This window comes from Gymnodraco acuticeps, unplaced genomic scaffold (genome assembly GCF_902827175.1).
Source record: "Gymnodraco acuticeps unplaced genomic scaffold, fGymAcu1.1, whole genome shotgun sequence".
Lineage (NCBI taxonomy): Eukaryota > Metazoa > Chordata > Actinopteri > Perciformes > Bathydraconidae > Gymnodraco > Gymnodraco acuticeps.
In genome coordinates, this window is record NW_022991154.1 from 8,131,243 (window position 1) to 8,158,981 (window position 27,739).

Sequence of the window (27,739 nt, forward strand, 5' to 3'; positions counted from 1 at the left end):
TCCCTGACACACCGGGGACATAATTCATGTATAAAAGACGTCCACAAGTGCATTTTGCATGATAGGTCCCCTTACTCAATAGTCGTTCTTGCAAATCTCAACCAAGACAAATGAGAGAATTGATGGAAACTCCTGATAATCAACTTTCACTAAGTCAAATGTCTTAATGAATGGAAAAAAATGCAGAGGGCGTCACCTCACACCACATTATCACACAGCTAAGAAAGAAAGAAAGTCCAACACATTTGTATTATTAAAAAAACAGTTATTCAACTTTATTAACATCAAGGTTTTCAAGACATTTGTGTCTGCTTTTTATTACCAAATAGAAAACAGATCATGTATACAACTGATAGGATCCCTATAGCACGACTCAGTGAAATAAATCCTTTATATGGTCCACTTCCTCCACCCCCAACTCTGTGATCTCATCCAGTGAAAAACACTGAACATTACTTCTTCTTTCAGTCTGTCCATCTGCAACACAGTGATACACGTTGGGATGAAATATACCATTAATGGGGTTCCAGTATATCTGCTTGTGTCCTGTTGGTTTGAGCCATGTATGTGAAGGTCATGAGATGAAAGGGGAAGTTTTGTCCTGTCTATAAGAATCATTTTGGGTCCATCAACCGGAACCAGATTGCATGTTAGAGCAAGTTAGACACATCTAGCTAATTTGTGGCAATCAAAGGGTAGGCGAGAAAATGTTTTTTTGTGATACTTCGCAATCTCCTGATTTCCTATTTGATTTAATAATCCCCCCAAACATCTATATTTACTCCCAGTCGACTGTTGAAGCTTTAATATTAGGCTGTGATCTGTGTTGGGTTTTAGATCAACAGTTTTGACATTTTTTTATTTAGAGCCTTATCAACAAATCCAATGCACCGACAACCCAACACCAACAATGAAGTGATCTTACTATGAAGAATTGTGTGAGTGCCGGATGTATCCTCTTCCGGTGGGCTATAGAGCTCCATTGTTTTCCAAAAACTAATAAAACATACCAATAAGTCACACTGTCACACTGACATGTTCCTTTTTTACCGTGAACACACACACACTGTCCTGCTGCCACAAATACTCACTAGAGCACCACATGTGAATCTGCTGATGAAAATACTCCCCCAAAACAGCATTAGTTCCGCCTGTTTTGACTGATCAGCTATAGAACAGTTAGAAACTAAACCATTTTGATTACATTTCGGCATTGAGTCTTGATGTTGATGCCATACTGGATTTATCTCTTGTCTAAGCACGGGCTGGTTTAGAATGTGATGTGGTCACACTTATATCACAAACGTTATCAAGAACAAAGTGTCTGTGTTCAGTCTACCTGCGTCTGTGTCAAGAGGGGCTATGGTGTCAACAAGCTTTTCCAACAACTTCTATTTATTTTTGTTCCAAGTCTCCAGATTTGTATTGGCTTTGTGAAAATCAGTAAACAGTTAATTGATAATAGTCAGTTTATGGCAATAGTTATATTTCATACAGTAGCTCACAAACATGTCTGTTAATCTGACCTCTTTTGGTACATCGTTCTGTCAAACCCCCGTAAATAAGATCAATGATAACATAAGAATATTATATCTATGGTACAAAATAAAATGATTAGCAGCTGTGAGTATACGCTCTCCAATATTAATGTTGAAAATACATTTTATTTTTGCAAATAAAAAGAATAAAAATATATCAGCAAATAAAAAAAAGACCCATTAAGACATATATAATAGCCAGTTTAAATGATTATAAAATAAATTCTAAATATTTATAATAACATAGTAATGATGAAAATAAATGAAAATAGCAGAACATTTGTGTTGCCATAAAGAAGGATGCAGATATTGGGGAATGTTGGGAGAAATCAGTCAGGAATGAGGCATGGCAAAGAGTCTCTCAGGGTAGTTTTGGGGAAGTTTTGGTGTTGGGTCTGTGGCAGAATCATGGCACCGGTGCAGGAGGAGATTGTCCTGACTGTCCCCTCTCCTCTGTCCTCTAATGTCTCCTGCTGTGGTCACCTCCTCTCCAGTCCTCCTTGTAGCGTCCACATCAGGCCTCAGGGACTGATGGAGCTGAGTAGATATGGCTCAGAGGAGAGGTATAACTCTTCTGACGGTGTCTTTCTGAGTGGGGTTATGTTGCATAGTGATCAAAGCTTCCCAGGTACTCCAGAGCAGCGCGGTAGCACAGTTGGTACTGGTCCTGGGGGAGGAAAAATAAGTGTGGGTCACTTAGTCAGTGGGAAACCTGCAGATGCCATGAGAAACAAGCCAGAACCAATTTTCTAAGTCTGATCTAAATAAATGTTCTCTCGTGTTACAACTTTAAGAGGCCAGATTATACTTTTTGGGGATTCCCTTTCCTTTAGTGTGTTCCGGTATATCGGTTTTTGTGCATGTAAATGGACTGCAATGGCAAAATGGACCAAAGATTGAGTTTCTCAACAACCTATTCCCCATTTGCCTGAAACGCCATGATTGAATCCTTTGCTAACTTCCCTAACATAGTGGCATCACTATGAAACACTCTTAACACGCTTCTAATGGCTAGTGCTCCAACACATTGTGATAGGCTAAGGGGTGGGACATCTCTAATCCGACTGGGCTCTCGTGTCAGACAGAGGATAACAAAGAAACGTTAAACATATTTAAACAGGTAAAGGAATAATACATTTTCCAGGATAATTTGAAGAGTTAATTTATTTAAATTATACAAAAAAATACTTGTTTTTTGTTTGTTAGTTATTTTGTGTTTGCTGTTTGATGGTGTAATAATAATTTTAGCCACAAGAGATTTATGTCCACAACTCAATTCTAAAAAGGACAAATAGCATTCACATTTTCTACCGGGAGAGTTCAAATCATCCATGAACTCTTGATATAAGATAAGATAAGATAAGATGGACCTTTATTAATCCCCGTGGGGAAATTCAGTTGTACAAGCAGCAACAGGGTAAGAGTGAAAAACAGGACAGCACAGATTCACACAGATTAATATAATCAAAAATAAATTCAAGAGAAAAAAAAAAAAAAATAAAAAATAATATATTGTGTGTTAGCAAGATATGAAAACACAACCTAGAAATGGATCCCCAGAATTAACAATACTATACAACCTTTTGACTAAATAATAAATACGATGTATACCTCTGTCTGCACCATGGCTGGCCTCTGTGTTCGGAGCGTCTTGACGGTCTGGAAGAGGTCGACCGCTCCTTCGTACCTCATCCTCTCCAGGATGATGCTCAGGGTGATGAACACACCAGTCCGCCCAACACCAGCACTGGTGGACAGGCACATCATCAGACCCTCATTTTATGAACACAACACATTATGCTTTTGATTGAGACAACAATAAATACAAAAACAAGATGACTTTGTCAAGTGATTGAATTAGAAAAATATCTTAATAAATAATCCGCATTAACAGGATCACTTATGTCAAGAGGGGGAAGATGTTTCTTTTTTTGATTGTTTTTGCTCTTGTTGCATGTTTCTTCCTTTCTGGGCCACCGTACGTTTCTGTGTCTGGTCCCTGCATGTATCTAGGGATTTGTTCACATGTTCTTCAAGTGGTAATTCATAACAAAGAACAGAAAAAAGCCTTTTGTGCATTTGTAAAACTAACAGGATACACATATAAGTTGATTGACAGCGGCCCTAGAAAAGCCAATACATGTAATTAGATTTTAGAATGAGAGGTTACCTGCAGTGCACAGTAATTGGTCCATCTTGTCCAAATTGCTCTTTTGTTTTATGGACTTGGCCGATGAAGTCGATAAAGCCCTCCCCAGTTTTTGGCACTCCTTGCTCTGGCCAGTCAGTGAACTGGAACTGCCTGATAGTCCTGGACTGACCGTCCTGAGGAACACACAGGAGGACATGGAGACAGACTATGTCAGTAACTCACAGTCTACATCCTCCTCCAGGGGAGGCTGTATACAACAGCTACAATTTCCATATCTGTCTTCTTAAAGATCACCTATTATGCAAAATCCACTTTTTCATGTCTCTTCTACTTCAACATGTGTCCCCTCTGTGGAAAGAGATTCTGAAAGTTTCAGGAACAAAGATTCTCTCTCTTTTTGTCCTGATCCATTTCTATAAAAACCTGTCTGAAAATGAGCTGATCAGATTTTGGCCACTTTATGATGTCATAACGATGTGTTGTCTTGTGTAACCATCAGCCAATCACCAACCAAGGTAACCCACCCCCACCTTATCACCTGAATCTCCTCCTAGAGCTATTTTTATCAAATATCTTACAGATAGGGGGAGGGGCTCCTTATTTTCATCTCAAGTAAAAGAGAGAGAGAATCAGCACTTTTGAAACAGGGCTGAAACAGAGGGGATTATGGGATGTTGCAATGGTCTGTTTGGTGTTTGGAGCCAAACACTTCAGAGACATGTTTTGTATATATCTGAGACCTATAATATATTGATGAAAAACAGTATAATAGGGGACTTTAAGTAAAGTTGAGAGAAAAGAAACAAGGAAAAAAAGAACTAAAATAATTACACACAGATTGGAAGAAAGTGAAAGAAATGCAGCAAGAATCAACTTCTGTAAAAGCAGCGCTCTATGTGGCAGTAATGCCCATTCCAATTAAAAGGAGCTGAGTTGAAGCCATGTTCCTGTTGCTGCCTCACTCCTCACCAAAGCTCTGCTGAGGAGAACCTACCCTGGCGTCTGTGACTTTGAACTCTCTCAGGATGTACTGAGGCATGTTGTACTCAGCCATGGGGTCCACAACAAAGTACTGGTAGCGTGCAGAGCGCTCAGCAGGCCAGTACTGATGGCACTTTTCCTACAGGATGGAGAGGAGATCACAAGTGAGGAATGTTATTAGGATATAATCAGGACATCGGACTATGTCTTCATTTATTCAACAAGGATAATGCTTATAAAAGCATCTAAATAGAGATTATTTATGCCAGAATTTATTTGTAGCTAATTACATACAGTTTTTACAATGGATTAGCCAACATAAAACCACTTAAATCGATAACAAGTTATTATTTGTTCTGAATATATTGGGTAATATAATTAGAATGTACACACAGTACATCCTAAAAACCCTATCATTAGTGAGTAAAAACGACTTTAATATATTTAATTATAATTTAATATTGTCAGAAAACATCAAAGTCACCTGCACCTAAGTATGGAAATATAACTGTTAAGTGGTACTAAACATATCATAAATATTACTACCAGATTAAGACATACTTTTGATTATACATGAAATTAGATTTTGTACAGTATACTACCAGCATGTACAATTGAGTATTCTTCTCTACGAAGTTAAAACAGATAGATGTATTTTATATCCCCCAAAAAGATCATGGTCAATCGTGATAAAAAAAAAAAAATGGAACCAAATTATAATTAAAACTAACTTAATTTTCAAATGTAATCACATTTGTATATCTCGTGGCTGGTTGTCCCTCTAAAAGTTAATTTAATCACACAACTTTCTTTTTTTAATCAGAAGTGTAGTATCTCTAAAATGAGTATTTAATACATATCATTTAAGGGTTTCATTTGAGTGAATTAAATGTAATGCTTTTGCATACCAAATGACACAAGATAACATAAGATATATAATAGTGATGTGTTACCCGTCCCATCTCGCGGAGTTTGGTGAGCATGACGACGATGGTGGAGTTGTGTTCCCACAGCATTCTCCAGAAGTCCTCTGTGGTCTCAGACAGCGGGCCCTGCGTGGCCATGTAGGCTTTCTGCTGCCTGCAAGTGGAACAAAGACACATCTGAGTTACTCCTCTGGGTTTAATCCACTTTATCCCTCTTCAACCACAAAGCTTTGGTCATTGTGAAGAATTATGGCCGCCAGTCATGTGTCATCATAAACACCTACAAACAGCTTGAATAAATACACTGCAGTTTAGTTTGTTTTGCACAGGCTGTGATTGAATTTGTTTTGTTGTTGACATGCAGTATAAACCTGCTAGAGGGGCTCCTATTGTCACCCTTTCCTCCTGCTATTTGTAAATGTTGCCAGATTTGACTAGCACCAATCTGAGCCTCCAACATGCCGAATTGTCATAGATGGGTTTTCAACATGAGTAGCCAAGCCTATTAAAAGCTGCCACTGTTGCCAAGCACCTATCAATACAATGAACGTGACAGAATACATATGGCATCCTTATGCAGCAGTATCCTTACCATTGAATAAACTACCTGGTAGCTTTGCTGTTGAATCCATTACTTAGTGACCATTTAATTAAATGCAAACTTGGCACCATTTAAACACAACATTATCAAAAATAATAAAAGAATGAACCTTTCTGTTGGCCATCGAGATTATTTAACTATGAATGGGAAATTCAAATACAATTTATATAGCGCTATTGATAAAAAAAACACCACAGAAATTGAGTCCATATGCATGGCCCTGTGGAGTTTCATCGTAAAGAGCCAAAAGTTGTGTTGTTGCATCCTCAAGCCCAAATGCTTTCTTCAAAACACTTTTTCAAAGCTGCCAACTTGTTTATGGCACATTCTTCTTCCTGGTGTATTAATACCACCTATTGACCAGTGAAATACTGTCAAACCCTTCGCAGGGCTCTGTGCATATGAGTCTTTGTGCTGTGAAAAGGAAACAGGGGGCTACACCCAGAAACACATCTCCACAGCAGTTCTACTTACATTAATTACCATATCAATTAATCATGTACTTTAGTAGTGCATTTTCTTTTTTTAAACGTGCAATTAATCAAAAGATGTAAATGCAACTAACCCATATTCCTCACACACATGTCATGCCACGACCTTTCTATTGTTAATATTTCAATATACACAACTCCTTTGAGTGCATTATATTTGCGCTGATATTGAAATGTTTTTACTTGCACTGAAAATGACAGATGTTCTCCCAGCTGCTCAGCAGGGCTGGGAGCTGACGGTCCGCAGTAAAAGGACGTGCCCAGTAGGTGGCAGTGCTGCAGCGTGCAGCAGAGGAAGAGGGTAACTCCATTGTGCCTGTTCACTTGAGATCCAGTGCAGCACACATTATTTGTGTTCTGTTATCTGTGTTCATCCGTCCTCCTATCATAGGTGTGTGCCAGTGATGGCTTGCGGTTGTTTAAGGTTGAGAGTCTGGGCACATGGACTATTTTCTAAATCATTCATTTAAAAGCAACAACAAACAAATATGACTTAGGAACCAACGCTAGGGTATTTTGCTGTCACTGAATGATTTTATGAAGAGTTTATATAAGGTCAGATGTGGAAGTTTAATATGAGCATTGATTTTAAACCTCTGTGCATTCCAGCAAACAAACAGCTTGCCTGTTAAAGAGCAGCCGGGAAGTCTGAGTCGAGTCGATTGGGAAAGTATTTTCATGCAAAATGCAAACAGGGATCCAGTAACAGATTCTTCAGAAATTGCAACTGGCCCCCCACCCCTTAATTCTTTCCATCACTGGATCTCTCCACTCTGCATTAAGTGTAAGAGAGAGGTGGGGTTTTACATACTCTGTGGTTGTCACTGCTCTTTGATATTTTATTGATATGCTGTTCTGCCGGATCTATGAGGCAAACAACATTGAAAAATGAGGAAGCTTCTTCTATTGGCAAGAGATTATCTTTTATTTCAGTGGATTAAGCACAGACCTCCCACTGTTCACCAGTGGTATTCAGAATGTTGTTTTATTTTTCAGATGGACTGCTCGAGCTGAATCCTGAAGGGGATAAGAGGCCTCTAGATAAGAGAAGTCTTTTCTGAACTACTTTCCAAATTGCACAGCAGACAGAACGCACTGTGACCTGACGTCCTTTCAATGCCTCAGTGAATTTCCAATGCCTTCTCCTGGTTATTATACTGCTTTTCATCATTTCTGTTCTCCCTCACCTGTGTAATGTATCCAACCTCTGAGATCCCTGTATGTGTGTTTCCCTGAAATCTGTGTGTCTACATGCCACACATGGTTACATCTGTGTATTGTCTTTATTATTTCTGTCAGGTGTGAATTTCAATACGGTATGTAAAAACAGAGCCCCAAGAAGTTTAAACCGTTTTAAACAAATAATGTTGCTATATCTGTGATTAAAATAATAATAAAACAAAAAAATAAAAACATTTTTAATTCAATTCGATACATTCTATTGAAGTATTCTCTGATTCGGTAATGAGATACTGGTGTAAGCCTGCAGCTTGTGGACAGGCACTGAGCTGAATGACTACAGCTGCTGAGCTCCATACCTTGAGGTCAGTAGGAATCTCCACTAATCATCATTGTCATGTCTATCCTCCTCACCTTAATCCCCCCTAATCCACACTGTGCACTTTAAAGGCTCAGCTCAGAGACTGCTGGATTTCTCTGCATCTCGCTTCCCTATTAATTACTGCAACAGGATAACAGGACATCCCTGCCTGTTTCCCCGTCCTCTTTAGGGGGTGCCCAGAGGACTTCATTAGGGGCTGACACACCCACCTTCACTGCAAGTGAAAGGGGAAGTCCTGATTTATTAGCACATGCTGGTGCACTGAGAAGTATTTTCAATTACTGTTTACAGTTTCCAAGAAGAAATGCTTCTCTCAGAGGCGTGTGATTGTCTGTTTATCTGACAACAATACGAGTGCTGACATCTAATATGTTTGGTTCTGTTATTAGAATCTCAGGAAGGCTTGCTTTATGTAGCTGTCAGAAATGTGTGTTGACACCCACAGTGGCCTTTTTAATTAATTATTTGGTTTATAACAATTAGTTAACTTCAACTTCAGTTAAAATTCAAGAAAGTCACAGAGCTAGCAGCTAGCAGTAAACAGCTAGCAGCTAGCAGTAAACAGCTACCAGCTAATACCTACCAGCTCAAAGTTTGCAGCTAGAACTAACTTGAATGGAATGAGGTTTCATTGATCCTAGTTTGAAGGGGTTGTTTTCGAAGCAATATATATATATGTATCAAAATAATATAATATTAATAAAATTACATTATTGATTATAGTATCTATTTCTAGAAAAAAACTATAAAATATGAAAACATTAATGGAAATGGATATTCTTCTTCTGTAATGTGAAAAACAGAACCAACAAAACTTGACCAAACCAAACCAATGGACTTGGTTAAACTCTGCACTACCGATATGGGTAACTACATTTTTTTGCTTTACATTCCTATTCGTTTAAGGTCCGGTTGTAATGGTTATGTAACACTAAATTGGTTTGCAATGCAGTTTTCTTTTCACTCATACATTTGTAATAAACTTAAACAAAATGTCACTTTTCACAGAGGGATAAATGGATGCCTGTGGCCTGAGGCCCATGGGTGACAAATGTTTTCCGACACAGACAAGAGCAGCATTGCAAGAATATTGTTTGTTTCTCTTACATGTCACTTATCTCAAACAGGCTTGAGGAAAAACTGGAGAGGAAAAACAGGCCCTGTCAATAACACTAATTTGTTTAGACAACTGACACAAAAACAAGATGGTGGGCAGTGAAACAGCCTGTATATTACTGCTGTCAGCTGCCAGAGAAAAGCTCCACCTACACATTTATTCACCAAGCACATCTTGTTACTTTTGCTATTTATTGCAGTCCTTCCTCTTTTGGTGTCACACAGTGAAATTCGCTGGACCCACCTGTATCCGTCGATGAAGCTGGCGTTGATGTAGTCTGAGCCCTCCACCCCTCTGATTGGCTGCAGGCAGACACGGGTGGACTCGAAAGGCATGATGTTCACTAGGCGGTTCTTGAATTTGTTGCACGGCAGGTTGGCACTGATGAATCTTGAGGTATGTGCTTTAGAGTTGGCCAGTTTCTGCAGACAGAGAGGAGGACCATTTGTCTGTGATGCTCTTCAGCACAGAAGTGACTGCACTGAACCTACAAGACCACAGCAAAATCTCAACTGTCCACTTTAATGTGGTGCAAGGTTGTTTAACAGCAACAGAATGAGGTTTCCTTCAATTGCATTGTGATTAGTTCAAACTGTTCAAATGTAATGTTAAAGTTTACTTTTTGGAAACTTTGAATAAAGAGAGAGGTTTTCACAGCATTATCAAATAGGGAAATGTTGCATGTTCAAATGTGTACATATATTTATTTTTTGAAAAAACTACAAAATGCAAAGAGATCATTAGAAATTGACATTCTTCTGTAATGTGCAAAACAAACGTAATACGATTTAAAAAACAACGTATTTCTATTGGTAATGTGTTTTGTGCCTGCACCACGTCTTTTTGTCCGGTCGGGTCTTGGAAGACCGGAAGTTGTGGGGTTCATAAAAACATTTTCTTACTCAATATCAAGCCACAATTATTGTTTATATTTTAAAGTGTATAATGTCTGACTTTTTTTGCCGTCCGTGAGGAAAATAAATGGGGCTCAGAATACTGAAATATGTATTTTCTAAATCTTTTTTTCCTTATCATTTGTTATTCTTTTCTAAATAACACACTGTTATTTGCCCTCATGTGATTCCTCTGCACCACAAGTGTCAATTTGAGAAGTGCTTGTATAAGAAATCTGCAGTGAGTTCAGGGATCAAAACCTTATTATGCTCTGTCTGGATTTACGTTATATTTAGGCCGTCAGACATCCAGTTTGCCCCAGCTCTCTCTATCCCTCTCCCCCCCTCTTCAGCCTGTCATATGAAGCTGAGGAGTTAAGCACCACACTCTCCTCTGAGGGTTCATCTCTGCTACACAGGCTAAGGATCAAAGTCCTTCCTGTTCCTAGCTCTGACTTCATCATGCAGTTAAAGGGGCCCTCCCGGCATTAAGTGATACACTTCTCTTAATAGTCTAGTTGCCAGCTCCTACAGTCCTATTGTGAACCTGGAAATAAGTTGTGGTGATTAGCATTAAATAACATGTGGACAATAGTTTTGGTGAGTTTGGTGGTTATTGAGGATACTGAATCCATTTCTTACATTTTCAGTATCAGAAATGGCAGTTTTGTGGCCATATTTGTACTCTTGGTGGGATGATTTTTATACATTTTTGGTCGATTTTAAAGTTTTTGGGAACTCTGGATTCATTGGATTGGACAGATTGCTTACTTACTTGAAAATTAATTGTCCACAGTAGAGGTGATCATTTTCATATCGTGCTATCTATATCCAATGGTTTCAACACTACTTATGATATTCAAAATCAGCCCACTTTTTTGAGTACCCATTTGTGTGACTGGAGTGCCACTTAAATGCACTTTAATGCTGTACAAACTCACCATGTATAACAAATAAATAACAAAGGTACCACCCTTAAACACAAACATTAGTTTCCATTATTTTACTAAATAAAGAAAGAATACTAAATAAGTAGCTGTTGGCACCTAACAATGTTTCCTTCTGTTATCGGATAACATGATAACTCGGTGCAGCCTTGCAGACTTTATGGCACACTCCCTCTTTTACATTTTGATTAAAAACATGAAACATTGGTGAAATATAACCAGCAGCGATGGTTTTCTATCCATGTTATCTAGGCTTGATGGGTTTTCACAGTTTATGCCTTTTGAAGTTTCTGTACTAATTTCACATTTACCTGCTGAAGGTTGAATTTACAGTCACGCTTGAAACGCTCATGAAACAATCTTTGATTAATTGTTCAGTTATTTTGTTACGTGATACTATCAATCAGGTATGTGACTAGAGTGCTTCTTAAATGGACAATAAAGTTGAACAAACTCATAACTAGCAAACAAATCAATCAAAAGAGCCTTTTTCAATACTCAACTAAACACAAGAAGAATACTAATAGGGCTGCTATTGGCACCTGACAATGTTTCCCTGTGTTTTGGGATACAAAGATAACTTGGTGCAGCCTTGCAGGCTTTATGGCACACTCCCTTCTTTAAACCTTGATTAAAAACATGACAATTTGGTGAAAAATAGCCCTAACTTAAATCATTTCTAATCCAGGTTAAAAGTTTCTTTACAAGTTTGACATTTACCTGCTGAAGGTAAACATGTACAGCTGCTCTTTCATGATACAATATTGAATTTGTTGTTCAGTCATTTAGTTATGTTCTCATTCCATTTCCAGTTGTATTTTTGGAGACAGTTATGTGATTGTAATGCAAATGGACTATAAACCTGGACAAACCCCAACCCTAACCCGACCTTTAACCCTAACAATACAATCAGAAAAGGTACCAACCTTAAACTCCAGCTCCATGGCGGTGACAGACTCTCCCGCAGAGACCTGGGTGAGCTTTTGGATGTGTGCGTACAGGTTTCTAGCGGGGACTTCTGTGTTGCCACATGTTGCAGCTTCCAGCAGGGCTTCATGGATGAATATGTACTGATCCTCCGTCTGCACCATGTAGTTCCTCTGAGACCGCATACACGTCACATGACCGTAAATGTCCACCGACTTCTCGTGTTTCATCCTCTCCAGCATGGCTTCAATCACAATGAAGCAGCCAGTACGGCCAACACCGGCACTGGCAGAACACAAAATGATTTATTATTTAGAAACCCTGGATCCCAATGTGTTTTTTTAAACAGAGGTTGAACCACAAGGAAGCTGAAACATGGTTTTCAAGGAAACAGCTTCAAAATATTTAATCATATAAATGTGGATAATGGCACACATTTTCATAATCACTCCTAAAATCTATTCAGATAATGATTGGATAACGAGACACACTTTATCAAGTTAGCATTATAGGATTAATCTCAGCGGTGACTAGCCATTTCTACTTGCTACAGATTCTATGTGTAAGGTTATTAAAAATGTAGCCATTTTTCAAAATGGTCTGAAAGACTTAGCATCGCAAGCGGTCCCTCGAGAAAAATAAATTCGATTTTTCCATTGGATTTTGTATATTGAGGGAGATGAGCTCTGTAAAACATGTTTTGTTAAGCAGGATAAGCTCCACATATTAACACTACGTTAATGTGATTTATGAAGTAGTAACATCTAGTGATGACGTTTGGTCTTCTTTGTCAGCAACTCCCGTTTTTATGGATCATAGAAGCTTAACATTCACCAGTGGAATTTTTTCTGACAGATTGTGTTAACCACATAACTTATAGCAGGCGTTTAACCACAAACACTTTCAAAAATGTATTTACTTCAAGATTAGGGAACCGGAATTGGTCAAATGCTAATGGTCTCATACATGCACTACTCTATAACTCAATGGTCTTGCTTTGTAAGATATTGTGTGTTTCATTTAAATGCTTACCACTGAAACAAATTAGTTTTGTAAAGAAAATTATGCAAACAAAGAAAACAGTCACATAATACCTGCAGGACTAATCATTATCTAATGCGGGCGTTAAAGTATATTGGATGACTTGACACACTTTGTTTGAAGCATACTGAGGCCTCAGTGTTAATGTAAGCTTACCTGCAGTGGACCACCATGGGCCCAGCATCTGGAGGGTTGCAGGCCTTGACTCTGCGTAGAAAGGACAGTGTGGGGGTGGGATACTCAGGCACTCCATGGTCCGGCCAGGCCATGAACTGGAACTGTCGAACCTCTCTCTTCTCACTCGAGCCGTTCTGTCGGAGCACACATTAAGACATGTTTCATCATTTATTTAAGCCAGGGTTATCCTTGTCAAGGCTTCCTCTTCATTATGATGTCATTGTTCACAGTCTGATTAGCAACTTGCTATATGGAGTTGGAGTTAAGAGACGATGTTAAGACACAATTACATCATTGTTTTATAAGAAGCTGGGTTTGTAGCTAATACAAACTAAATCATCTCCTCCTATGCAGATATCTTTATATAGAGATTATAGAGATAAAAACGATGATTTGACACTGAAAATGCCAGGATGTAATCATGCTGCCCCTAAGTACAACATAGACATATTGCATTAGCTAATTGATAAATCATCAAAACCATTAATGTGAGATATTGATGGGATAAAATACTGAATATGAATTCTGAGCAAAACTCACCAGCTGCTCAGAATAAAACACTTTCCAAGGAGTCCTTGATGCATGATAACATTCTGCACTCAGTATAGTATAGCACTATTTATCAAATCTAGAGTTAAGTAGATTTTATTCATAACTCTCAGTACGTGAAGGCGTTATATTCTTCAAGTCTTCTTTCTAGACCTTAATGCCCATGGGATACTTAACATTGCTGGCTTCATATTTCTGTCAAGTGATGGCTTTGAACATTTGTATGGGCTGGTGTGATGTGACACAACTATCAACAACTATTTTTGTCATAGTATATAGTAGTTTATTAAACAGATTTGTTGTGCAGGCTTCATGTTGAGCTGCAGAAGCCTTTACGTTAATATGACAGCATTCAATACAACCATGTGTAGGTTGAAAGTGTCTACATGAGAAATGAATATTTGTCCTTACATTTACCAAAGCCTTCAGATGTTATGACCTGTTTTGCTGCCATACAGTCATAATGTATCTACACGGTATCGAAAAGTGTTCTCACCTTATAGAGGGTGAATGTGCGTACACTGTATGTAGCCAGCTCCACAGTGTCCAGCATGGTCACCTGGATCATCCCATATGTCTCTGTGCCTCGACTGGGCCAGTACTGGTCACATTTGACCTGCATGCAGACACACAGTGTTGTTGTTAAAGTTAGGAAACAGAAAGAGGACAAATAGGGTTCCTGTCAGATGGAAAAAAGGAACACAAGATAGCATCGGAGGCTAACATTTGGGCTTCAGATTTATCAACCGAAGACTCTGAGGTGAACATCTTTATATGACAACCAGGTCAGAAAATGTAGTCATTAAGATATTAGAGGAGTAAAACGTTCAAAAATGATGCAGCAGAACTGATTCTTATTCCTTGTCAGAACCTGGCCCCTACATTAGCCACAAGGCAACTCAGCTGCTGACAGTTTGATCTGAGATGTGGATGGTATGCTAAGAGCAGCTAACGTGGCCTGGAGCCTGCAGCAGAGTTGAGAAGTGGGTTACAGTGGTCTGCTAAACTCATTTTATTCTTACTCCACACATCTATCATTTTTCATTTCCAAATGTGGATTCTTCAGCCCTATCAACAACATCACTTTTAATGACCAGACTTCACACAGCTACCTCTGGTGAGACCATGTTCTTGTTTCACTTCATTCTTAAACTTACCATTTTTTATATTTGGAATGCGTAATAAATATTTCATTAGTATTTTGTATTAATATGTGCCTACCACATCAGTATCTTTGCTGTAACAATGTAAATGTCCCATCTGTGGGACTAATAAAGGAATTCTGATTCATACTTAGCATTTATTTTTCAAAACACCTGAAAAGGGACTTTAATATGTAAAGTGTGTGTTCTTGCCCTTTAAGTAAGAAGTCAAGCTGAGCTGTTAAGTGGAGTGTGTTTGCTGCCGGGGGTGTAAAGTGCGCTGTCTGCTGCTGCTTCACAGATCAAATGAATTTCAATAATCACTAATAGCATTCGCTGTGCTCTTTTGGCTTTCCCAAAGTGTGAGTAAAAGCAATATCATAAAAATACAACAAGTAAAAGTCACAGATACACTCAGAGCATTGTGATGCAATGCAAAAGGAACGTTAAGTGAGACAGAAGTCAAACAGGGTAATTCAGATTTATAAAGCTTAGTCATGAAACAAATTGGTGCCATCAGCGTATCCTCTTTTAGTGTTGCTGTTTTTTTCCACCATTGGCTTTGGAACGGGTGGACGCTGAGGGTAACGGGAGGTGAAGCAACATACATCTGGACATCAGGCCGCAGGAGCTTGGCAAAACAGATGGGGGTGTTACGCTTCATCGGCCCGGGTGCAGGTGTCAGTGGGGGGGGCGAGGTAGTTTGGCGAGGCCTGCGGTCGAGCACCGTGCAGCATGGCCTTTGGTCAGAGTGGTGTGAAGAGTTTACCACCTGGGCAAATCACACACGGCTCATTAAAGGCTTCAGGGTAACAGAAAGGTAACTACAGATCTGAGAGACTGCCCTCGTCAGAACAGAAGCATCCGTCATCTGTTGGCCCAGGTCAAATCTGTTTCCTCCTCAGTTCGTTTCTAGTTCTGTGCTGGTGGCAAGTTTGGTTTGCAGTTGGTTCAACATGCGCAACAGTTATGTTTTCCACTGCCCAGAGCCCAAGTGGTGCCACATCATGACGTCACAGTTTACTTACATATAATAACAAACAACTGTGGACTGTATCTGCGCTGTGCTTCTGTTGCTTTTATTCTTAAGATTCCAGGTGTAATTGATGTGTGACTTCTCAAACGTTATACTCTTCTCCGGATTGCCGGGTTTACTTGTTTGTCACCATGGTTCAGTGGCTTTCGAATGTCCCTGCTCCGAACCGGCCCTGGAACCGCTTTGGTGGAAAAGGGGTATCTCTTGTATTCAGGTGAATAATGTCTCTCCTTTGTCTGATGATTGCTAGTGTTTCCTTGTGTGATGTTATAGTGCTGCAAATCTGCTTGAGAAAACTTTTGTGGTGTATGAAGTGTGTGCCAAGGTGGTTCACATCCTGTGTCCTCCGAAAAATTAGATGTACAAGTTAAGACTTTGCTCTTAACAGAAGCAGAAACAATGGAAAAAACTGGTGTATCAGCAGCAGCTGCTACCGTGGCCACTAATGTAGATCTACTCATATTTTGTGCACCTCGCGTTGAACCACTAACGGGTGTTAAGGTTCCAGCAGAGGGCTGATGTTCTCGGTCACTAATAATAATGCCACACTACAGGGGCCATCAGTTCTGCTCCTTGGTTATGGAGTTAATAAGATTGTAATAGCCGGCTGAAAGCATTACCCTTATAAAAACTGTCCCTGCTAACTCATCTGCAATGCGATAAGCTGTGAAAGACTCATGTCCCCCAGCAGGGCGATGCTGCAGCAGAGCCAGGTAAACCTGTATCACCACCACTGTAGAAATACTTGAACAGCCCTTATTTAAATCATTAGCTTGTTTCAGTTGTAAAAGCGTCAAAAGCAGAATCTAAACATGGAGTTTTTTATCTTTGCTGCTACTTTGAAAAACATTGCCCAAAATTCAGGTCCACCTCTTTGCGACGCTGACATTGGTGCGCTCCCCAGTAACACCAGTAATGGCCCCATCCCTGTGATAACAACAAGCTGAAACCACTACAACATTGGGCCCCACCCCCTTTGGGTAGCGTGACACAATCTTTATGATGGAAACACATCCAGCATCATAAAGCCCCAACAAGCCTGGCTCTTTGCTGTGGCCCCACCCTGCACCTAACTAAAGTAAAGTTCAGTAGGGTCTGAGTTTGTGTGACTTCTGTTTCTATTAAAAGAAGGTGGGTGAAATGGACGACTGTGTAATCAAAGCGTAATGATGATTAGTTCTAGGAGAAACTGAGCTCACTTTATATATTAATGTAATTACATGAGCACTTTGGGCCTGCTCTTTAAACAATGGTCTGGAGAAAAACACTGCCGTTGTCATCAGAGTGCAAACTATTTCCCAACAAAAGTGGCTCACCCGAGACTTCTCCTCTAGACGGGTCATCATAATGATGGTGCAGGTCCTCTGCTCCCACACCATCCTCCAGAAGTCACTCAGTGTCTCCGGCAGTGGCCCCTGTGTGGCAATGTAAGCATTCTGCTTCCTGTAGCCATCAATGTAGTTGGCGTTGATGTAGTCGCTGCCTGAAACTCCTGCAATGAGGACAAAGTTAGACAATGTTAGCAAGCAATTAGGAAACAGCAGGGCTCAATATGTGATGAAATACATATACAGGACTTAAAGAGGCTCTATTATGATTTGTGGGGGTTTCCCTTTCCTGTAGTGTGTTCTACGTATAGGTTTGTGTGCATGTAAATGGTCTGCAAAGGCTAAAAGTTTCTCTCCCACACACTACCCCCTTACTGAAATAGTGACATCGCTATCTAATACTCCTGCTTCTTTTGGCCAGCGCTCCAACACATTGTACGTGGTTTAAGAGGCGGGACATCTCTGAGTGGTTGACCAATCACAACAGAGCCAGCTAACCATTCAGGGCGGACTGGGCTCTGGTTTCAGACAGAGGGTGAAAAAAAGGTGCTGCAACAAAGATAGTATGAGAAGAATGAAGGCCTTTTTGAACATTAAAGTATGGAAACATGTCACCCAAAATATGAACCTGAAACGTGTGAACAATTGGGCCCTTTTAAATAAATGCTTGATTTGTCTGCAGTTGAGGCTAGGCCAAGCCACTATTTGAGAATTACTGCATGTAAAGTCGCCTCTCTTGAGATGTCTGTGTGTGTCTCTCACCATCCACAGGTGTGAGGATGACCCTGGAGTGGTCGTAGGCAATCACATTAGCATAGCGGTTCTTTGGCTTGTTGACCTCCAGGTTGGAGTGCTCCCAGGTGAACTGCTGTCCTGGATCAATAGACTGACACACAGAGGAGGGGGAGAGTGGGAGAGAGGGATATAAAAAGGTGAGATCAGGTAACCATCTATAGCAAAAAGTGCTTATATTCTTTTCTGTTTTTTAAAGCCTATCAGGGCTTCAAGCGAAGAGTCCAGACCAATAAATGTGACACAGAAACTAATTTGTCATCCCTCCCTCAGTCTGCGGCTCTATTATATGAAAAGCCCAGGATGATATTTAAGCCCCCCTGGATACACACTGGAGTGTTTGGACACTCCAAAAATCATTTTAAGCCCTTTACGTAGCAGCAGTGCCTGGTGTTAACAACAAACAGATCCAGTGATGAAGGGAAAGCACTGGTATTGGACCTAAGTTTCCCTTTGATAGTCAAAAAACAAGCGTTATATCAAGAGATTTTATTGCAAGAAAGTGAAAACTCAGTCAAGTAGGGTGTGTCACTGCATGAAAACAAGGACTGGCACATTTTGAAGCACTCTTATGGAAAGATCAGCTGTGGAGAGGCAGAGAGCGTGCAATTTGTTTTGGTCCACATGTGGGCATGTCTGCGGGCGCTTAGAGATCTCATGATCTCATTTCCATCAACATTGATGCATATGATTCTGTTTGTGCAGGTGTTGGCGATGAGAGCAGAGGGAAAGGCAAGAAGTAAGTTGTCTAGTGGAAGTTAATATACAATGCTTTGTGAAAGTATTCACCCCCCTTGGCGTTTTGTTCCATTTTATTGCAATAAAAACTGCAATATAAACTGATTTTTATTCAGACTGTGTAATAATGACCCTCAGAAAAATAGTCCAAATTGTTAAAGCAAAAAAGAAGAAGCTCAATAAAAAAAAATCGAATAAAATAAAAACTGAAAAGGAGTGTTTGCAATCTAATTGTCACATTCAATCAATCAATCAATGTTTATTTATATAGCCCAATATCACAAATGTTACATTTGTCTCAGTGGACTTCACAATTTGTACAAAAATATCAGTATGACAATACGACACCCTCTGTCCTTAGACCCTCACATCGTACAAGGAAAAACTTCCGAAGAAAATCCACAGTTTAAAGGGAAAAATGGGAGAAAACCTCAGGGAGAGCAACAGAGGAGGGATCCCTCTCCCAGGACGGACAGACGTGCAATAGATGCCGTGTGTAAATTGAAAAGATAATACATTTGCAACATAGGTAGTCCAAATGTTTGGAAATGCATGTGTGTATAATAGGAAGATGAATCCACGAGGATATCCATCCAGGACCTATGATCCAGGACCACAGCCACGATTCAAGATCCAGGGCTCGCGATCCAGGACAGAGGAGCGCAGGATCATCCATGACTCCGGATCCCGGCGTATATAGACACCAAAAAGAAAGACATTTGGGGAAGCTGGGTTAATCGGAACATGAGAGTACACAGGTATAGACAGAGAGAAGGAAGAAGTAAGATGTCCCCGGACAAACTAAGCCTATATCAGCAAAACTAGGGGCTGAATCTAATCAGCCCTAACTATAAGCTTTATCAAAAAGGAAGGTCTTAAGCGCACTCTTAAAAACGGATAGGGTGTCTGCCACCCGAACACAAACTGGAAGCTGATTCCACAAATGTGGAGCTTGATAAGAAAAGGCTCTGGCTCCCATTGTACTTTTAGAGACTCTAGGAACAACCAACAACCCTGCATTCTTGGAACGCAATGCCCTAGTAGGACAGTAGGGTATAATGAGATCTTTAAGGTAAGATGGCGCCTGCCCATTAAGGGCTTTGTAGGCGAGAAGAAGAATTTTAAATTCTATCCTGTGTTCTATAGGGAGCCAGTGTAAGGCAGCCAGAACAGGAGTAATGTGGTCCCTTTTCCTAACTCTGGTTAGTACACGAGCTGCAGCATTTTGAATCAGCTGAAGCGACTTGACTGACTTCTTGGTACACCCTGATAATAAAGAGTTACAATAATCCAGCCTTGAAGTAACAAATGCATGACTAGTTTCTCTGCATCGTTTTGAGGCAAGATATGCCTGATTTTTGCAATGTTACGTAGATGGAAGTAGGCGGTCCTTGAAATTGATTTTATGTGGGCGTTAAAGGATAAATCCTGATCAAATATAACACCAAGATTCCTTACAGTCTCACTGGAGGCCAAATTAATGCCATCCATAGTTAGTATATCCTTAGATAATTTGTTTCGTAGATTCTTCGGGCCAAGTACAATAACTTCAGTTTTGGTCGTGTTTAACATCAAAAAGTTTAAGGTCATCCACGTTTTTAAGTCCTTGAGGCAGTCTTGAATTTTATTTAGATGATTAATTTCATCAGGCTTGATTGATAAATATAGTTGAGTATCATCCGCATAACAATGAAAATGTACAGAATGATTCCTTATAATATTGCCTAACGGAAGCGTATATAATGTGAACAAAATAGGTCCGAGCACTGAGCCCTGTGGCACTCCATGGCTAACTTTGGTTTGCGTGGAAGATTCATTATTGACACGTACAAACTGAGAGCGTTCAGAAAGATAGGACCTAAACCAGCCTAAAGCAGTTCCCTGTATGCCAACTAAGTGCTTTAGTCTTTGCAATAGGATATCATGGTCGATAGTATCAAATGCAGCACTGAGATCGAGCAAAACAAGAATAGAGACACGTCCCTTGTCAGAGGCTATTAGAATGTCATTTGTGACTTTAACGAGAGCTGTCTCTGTGCTATGATGTGTTCTAAAGCCAGACTGAAAATCTTCAAATAAATCATTGTTTTTTAAGTAATCACACAACTGTTTTGCGACCGATTTCTCAAGAATTTTTGAGAGGAACGGAAGATTGGAAATAGGTCTATAATTGGCTAAAACCTCTGGATCGAGGTTGTGCTTTTTAAGAAGCGGTTTTATCACTGCTACTTTGAATGATTGTGGAACATAGCCTGATAATAAAGACATATTCATAATATTTAATAAATAAGTGCTAATTAATGGAAAAACTTCCTTCAACAGCTTAGTTGGAATTGGGTCTAAGATACACGTTGATGGTTTATAAGAGAGAATCATTGAATTTAATTGTTCAAGGTTTATGGCTGAAAAGCATTCTAGTTTACTATCTAGTGTAATATTAGAACTTACGTTTCCGGGAGCTGTTGATAACACTATACTGGTCAAAGGCAAGAGGTCATTAATTTTGTTTCTAAGAGTAACAATTTTATCGTTAAAAAAGCACATAAAATCATTACTACTGAGTGCTATGGGAATAGAAGGCTCAATCGAGCTGTGGCTTTCTGTCAGCCTGGCTACAGTGCTGAAAAGAAATCTTGCATTATTCTTATTCTCATCTATTAATGAAGAGTAGTAGGCTGCTCTCGCTTTACGCAGTGCTTTCTTATATTCATTGAGAGTAATATGCCAAATTAAACGAGATTCTTCAAGTTTAGTGGAACGCCATATCCTTTCACATTATCTCTGATATCAGGTACACTATACTCGTGTTCTGAGAATCCCCAGTCTGCCACAACACTAACACCTCTCATCACCCAAAGAACACACATCAATGGCAGGGATTGGGAAACTGGTCAGGGTTGAAGGAATGATGAATGGTGCTAAATAGAGGAAGATTCCTGAGGAACATTTGTTTCAGTCTTCCAGCAGGACAATGACCCAAAGCATACTGCTAAAGCAACACTCAAGTGGTTTAAGGGGAAATATCTTAGGGTCTTGGAATAGCCTAGTCAAAGCTGAGCCCTAAATCCAATTCAGAATCTGTAGTATGACTTAAAGATTGCTGTAGCAAAACTCATCCAACTTGAAGCAGCTGGAGCAGTTTGAAACATGGGAAATTGGATAGATGTGCCAAGCATATAGCGACATACTTCAAGAGACTAGCAGCATTTAAAGGTATCTCTATACAATCTTGACTTTTGGGGAGTGAATACTTATGCATGCTCAATTTTATTTATCTTATTATTATTTCGTTTTTGTTTCAGTATGATACATATTCTGCATGTTAAAAGTGGTAGGCATGTTGTATACATCACATAATACAATAGCTTCAAAATCGACTTATATTGCAGGTTTTAATGCAATACAATGGGGAAAACACAAAGGGGTGTGAACCCTTTTGCAATGTACTGTACAAACTAGGTTACAGTATGCCCATGTATAAACATGACAACAACAAAAATAAATCTAAATACCCACGAGGAACCTGTGTCTTGCTTCCCAGCTGCTGGGCAAAAGGGAAGGCAGAAACCTCCCTGGTTGCAAAATATTTAAATATATTTATTCAGCAGACACCTGGAGGAGATCTGCAGTCTGCTACATTTTTAGTTCCTTCACCTTTTATTTATATTCTCCTCACACTTGTTAACAACAGACATCTTAAAATGCACAAGTTCTCATTTTGATGTGACTGTTTATGTTTTCAAACAAAGAAACATGACGTGAAAATAGATGGCAAAAGATGCTTCTCTAGTCATTTCTACTTATTCATTTGTTCTCTTATGAAATAAATCATTGCTGTGATGGAGAACCATGCCTGCATTCGGGTTATGGTGGAGCGTGTCGAGAAATAATCTTGACAGGTTTTCACTATGCTGCCTGATGATTGGTCTCCATCGATCGCTGGCTGTGAATGCAGGCGCAGGTTTAGCTGAATAATGACATGCTGAAGATTGTTATTCATGATTGACCTTTCACGCTTCTACTTATCTGGCAGCATCTGGAAAACAAACACACGCCTGTATACCCGCACACACATGCACAGGCAACATGAAGCTGCAACAAGCACTATAATATCCTGCTGCTTTTCCCCTCGACTGGCTAGACGCGGCTGCTGAGCCCCCCCCCCCGTCTACAACTGATAATAATGACAATGGAGAAAGAGGTTGAATGCACATCTTATTTTACAGCCTGTTAGGTAAGGCTTCCACCACGCTGCACTGAAAAACCACTCATTACTGCTAATGTGCTCCACCGACATGTATATCACTTGCAGAGTATGTCAGTGTAATCACACTCACGGTGCTGCGGTTCCAACAGCAACAACAAAGCAGATAAACAGAGGATTTCAAATGGACAAGCTCTGGTCACCAATCTGGGGGTCGGTGGTTCAATTCCCAGCCCCTACAGTCACTGTGTGGAAGTATACTTGGGCAAGATAGGTAAACCCCAAACTGCCTCTGATGGCACGGCCATTTTATATTATGAATGTAGTCCTTACTATTGTATTAACATTATCCATATGTAATACCTTTACATTGTCTGTCTTCAAAACTGGCTATGTGATAATATTAAAAGTGTCATATACCCAGACCTATTCGCACAGTAATATGGTACAGGGAAAACAACTTTCTGGCTTGTTTGTATTTCTTTTAACCAATCATGATCTCTTTGGGCTATATAAAGACCGTATGCAGCAACAAAAGAGATAGCAGAGATAGCGGAAAGGGAGGAGAATGCAGAACACATTTGATGAGGCCAATGGCAGGCTTATCCCAGGATAGTACAGCTGTCGTGTCTGACTAAGATGCATTCAACTAAAATCCCTATTTTTAAAAGGTGCTGCATTTTAAATTCAGAGCATATCTATTATTAAGGGATAGCCTTTGCACTACCCTCAAGATGTGGGCGGCTAGTTGCTAACGTTACTAACAGCTCCAGAGGTGCAAACAACAACAGCAGTGCTGACAGAGCAACCGGAGGGGGAACTGGAGGGGGGCTTTATGTTTACTCATCTTACTATACTAGTTTACAGACATTACTACACAGTGGAACATTGTGTTGGCTTGTTTGTTTTATTTTGGTTTGATTGAACAAAGTTGCAAAACCCCCTGTTGTTACAAACAGCAGCACTCCTGAATCACATTGAAAGTCACTTCAGCACAGTGACAGTTTAGCAACACTTTGGAAAGTATTAAGGATGATATTGTCACTCCTGTTGTTAGTACAAAATCATTTCCAATGAGAGGAGTCTGTATGTTATTTTGTGAAATATGAGTGAATATGGTATGAGTTTACTATGTTTGTGTATCAAGGCATTGCGTTGCACACATGAGAATGACACAGCTGTGACATGTTGAACTATATTACTGGGTATTTCCCCCTCCATTAACACAGAATAAAGTCATTATTGCAGCAAGCCTCACTTCAACGCTGCCTAGTGTGTTGTAAGTGTTAAGAAGCCCTGCTGTTCACTTGATAAGGGTAAAACAAGACGTTATCCTTATCATGCAGAGAATTACCGTGATAGAGGCCATATACAGTACATGAAGTTGTCTCCACTCCTCAAAAAGACCCTTTCCTCAGATATAACAAGCTGTAAGATCCTCTTGCAGATCTCCTTTTAAACACAGCCATTATCAGCTCTTCATTTCAAGCCCTGCCGCTCTTACTAATGGCTGGTGGCTATAATGCAACAGGAATTGGCTGATATATAATGTGTATATATCCCAAATAGGTCATTTGTTTCATCTGATTATTCCTATTTAGACATATTTTCCTGTCAATCAAGGCTCCCCTTTATATAACAAACCGTTTTGAATGGTATCTTGTTCGTCAGACACCACAACCTGCCTGAACAAAGTTTGTACCAGGATAAAAAGGGTAAAAAAGTTGAGTCAGCTGCTGTTTCATAATTGATATGCCTCTTTCCTTCTGGGGCATAAACATTGCACTCATCTGTCCTGGTTTATCCGCTTGAAAACTCACCACTTTAAATGCAAATGACCTTCCTTTGTAGGACATCAACAATCCATAATCCCTCACTGGCTTTTACAGTAGGTAAAAGCAGTAGGATATTATTCTTGGAAAGGAGGCAGAGATTTCTGCATACTTGGCAGTATAAACTGTATTTCTTTTTTACACCAATGCTGAACCTTACTGCAATGGTAAGCCAACTAGACTGAAGAGTAAAAACACATCTGAGACAAATGTGGCCGTAAAAAATGTACTTATCTGAGAAAAAGATTGTGCAGATGGGTATTGGAAAACATTACATTTCATCCTAAGCATTACTGAAACAAAAAACATTTTCCAGCACAGGAAATACAAGTTTTTTCTACCAATGATATGACACATTTATAGTAGCATCATGGAATTGGCCTTAATGATGTTCACACCAGAAAGGGACCTCTTTAGAGTTCACTTGAAAACTTGAGACCACCATAGAACTTTGTTTGGTCTTCACCAACGGAGGGAATGCTCCATGTAATACAGTGCATGACTTGTTGGTTAAACATATAAACAACACAGAAGTGTACCATTTCACTATAAATTCTACATACTATCTAAATTGTTGCCGAAAAAAATAACAAATACACTGAATATGGTTTAAAAGTAGGGGTGTGACAATATATCGAGTCTCCTGATAAGATAAATATCTCGGTAATGCTGGGAGACTGTGATGTTACATGGTTGTTTAGAGCTGCTTTCTACTATCTCTCATTGTCAAAAGCTGTATTGTTTTAGTTTAAACAGCAGAGATCGCAATCATACAGCTACATTTATCTCGCTCCAAGCTGTGGAAGAGCCAGCTGACGGCCAACTGACAGCTGACTCCCTGAGAAATCCAAGACTCTGGTACTATGTTTTCTGACAGAGCGTGTCTAGATTCCAGTGTTACCACGCCTATTCATGTTATTGCAAGGTTTCACCATGAGCGGGCGCTTCTTTCGTAAAAACACCGTCTTTGTTTATGCCATGGTTCAAACAACATGCTTCCTAGACATACATTAGTTGGTACAACTTTATTAAAGTTGTAACAGAATAGTTCTTATTGATTTATATGTAAACCCTGATCTTCAGTGGTGAAATGTAAGTTCACCATTTGTACTCTTAGATGCACTTCTAGTCAATAAGACAGATTACAGTCATCCTTTGCGTGCAAGCCAATTGCTCCCCAATGCTTTTCTTAGCAAGACCCACCGAGCCTAGCATTCAAGCTAGGATTGCTCATCACGTCATGACACATTTCTTTTATTAAAGAGAAAAGTAGAAGCACTTTAGGTTAAAACGAAAAACATATTCTTTACAATTGAAAATGCCATATATTTTTTTTTAACGTCATTAATTTGGTATTGTTACCTTTTTAACTTCCTTCCCTGACATGTCGGTATTGTTACATCCCGACTGAAAAGTGTATTGCTTCAGTGGAAAGTCACGTATAAAGCAGAAAGTTACCTCGTACTCCTGAGAGAAGCGCAGACCGTCATTGGCCTTGAGTCTCTCGATGTAGTCTGCCAGGTCAGAGATAGGAATGGAAGGATGTTCCCTCATCCCTGCAGCGAGAGGACCAGTGGTAAGTACAGTTGATTTCTCACACACAAACACACACTCAAACGCACACACACAATATGGAGTGACAGTGAGAGAGCTGTGTAGTGTGCAGAGGCATCATGTATGACTGTGCAGCTTTTTAACATCATGCCACAACCACACTGGCAAAGTGAGCGTTAAGGAGCATGCTGATTGGTTAAAGAAACCCCATAAGGCAATAGGTGGGGTGGGAAGGTGATAAACAGGCGGAAGGGTGTAAACTACCCACAGTATCTTACACTGATTATTTTTGTGTTTTGTATCTCAGTTTGAATGACAGCCATTTGGTGTGCTGATATGAATAGACCATGAGAGTGTGAGAGAATGGGTGATGTATAAAGGGAAGGAGGGGGGAATAGGAGAAAACATTAATAAAACACAAGAGGGGTGAAAACTAACTTGGAGTTTTCGGGCAACTGAGGGCACTTGAACCTGTGGGGGAAAGACGAGGCAAAACAAACAGAACAGGGGTCAGTTAGGAGGAGACAGAGAAAAGAAAATAATCATGGGAAAGGAACACAGGGAGCACTGGGGAGCTTTACGTCTGGTTGTTTTCTGCACTGTCTTGCATTTTGATGTGTCAATCAAATGCCCTTAAATATTCATTGCTTCCTAACGTATGAAGTGACTTCAGTCTTTAGCCATTTAGTCACTGTTATTTAGTTGGTGAATTCACCACGTTACTGTATGGCTACATACGTTTCTGTTCTAAGAAATGTGCCCAACCAACACAAGAAAACACATCATGTTGCAGATTCTCAAATACACCAAAAAGTACTTCTTCAGTAGGTCAAACTGTTGCTGTCGTTGCAGGAAATACGTAAGAATAACTCCGTGAAAAACAAAACTTTAATCTTAATCCAGATTCATTCCAGAAACATCTTCTCAATAGCTGAGGCACTTTCCTACCATAAAAGCAACATCAGTTGAGGATACAGGATCCGGGTAAGGACATTTACTTTAAAATGATCTGAACATGAATGTACAGTTGCAAGAAAAAGTATGTGAACCCTTTGGATTCTCCACACATAGCGTTGTGTGTTCCTTCCAAACAACTCAACTTTGGTTTCATCTGTCCACAGAATATGTTGCCAGTAGTGCTGTGGAACATCCAGGTGCTCTTTTGCAAACTTCAAACGTGCAGCAATGTTTTTTCTGGACAGCAGTGGCTTC

At 39.7% G+C, this 27,739-nt stretch overlaps 1 protein-coding gene across 22 annotated transcripts in view; it reads right to left on the minus strand.

Annotated features, from left to right (window-relative positions):
• Nucleotides 1–248: 248 nt before the first annotated feature.
• Nucleotides 249–27,739, minus strand: part of ptprfa (protein tyrosine phosphatase receptor type Fa) — a 315,231-nt gene continuing 287,740 nt past the window's right edge. For 12 of the 22 annotated variants that reach the window (XM_034237408.1, XM_034237426.1, XM_034237424.1 and 9 more), the window contains 13 exons: nucleotides 26,966–26,998; nucleotides 26,432–26,529; nucleotides 18,170–18,293; nucleotides 17,396–17,571; nucleotides 14,398–14,517; nucleotides 13,332–13,486; nucleotides 12,134–12,419; nucleotides 9,611–9,789; nucleotides 5,625–5,751; nucleotides 4,685–4,810; nucleotides 3,709–3,863; nucleotides 3,150–3,285; nucleotides 249–2,205 (listed from right to left, as the gene is read on the minus strand). In XM_034237408.1, coding sequence (XP_034093299.1) covers nucleotides 2,137–2,205; nucleotides 3,150–3,285; nucleotides 3,709–3,863; nucleotides 4,685–4,810; nucleotides 5,625–5,751; nucleotides 9,611–9,789; nucleotides 12,134–12,419; nucleotides 13,332–13,486; nucleotides 14,398–14,517; nucleotides 17,396–17,571; nucleotides 18,170–18,293; nucleotides 26,432–26,529; nucleotides 26,966–26,998 — 1,784 coding nt within the window. In that variant the 3' untranslated portion in view covers nucleotides 249–2,136. The remainder of the gene's footprint in view (nucleotides 2,206–3,149; nucleotides 3,286–3,708; nucleotides 3,864–4,684; nucleotides 4,811–5,624; nucleotides 5,752–9,610; nucleotides 9,790–12,133; nucleotides 12,420–13,331; nucleotides 13,487–14,397; nucleotides 14,518–17,395; nucleotides 17,572–18,169; nucleotides 18,294–26,431; nucleotides 26,530–26,965; nucleotides 26,999–27,739) is intronic. The other 10 variants (XM_034237428.1, XM_034237427.1, XM_034237429.1 and 7 more) reach the window with 1 other exon arrangement.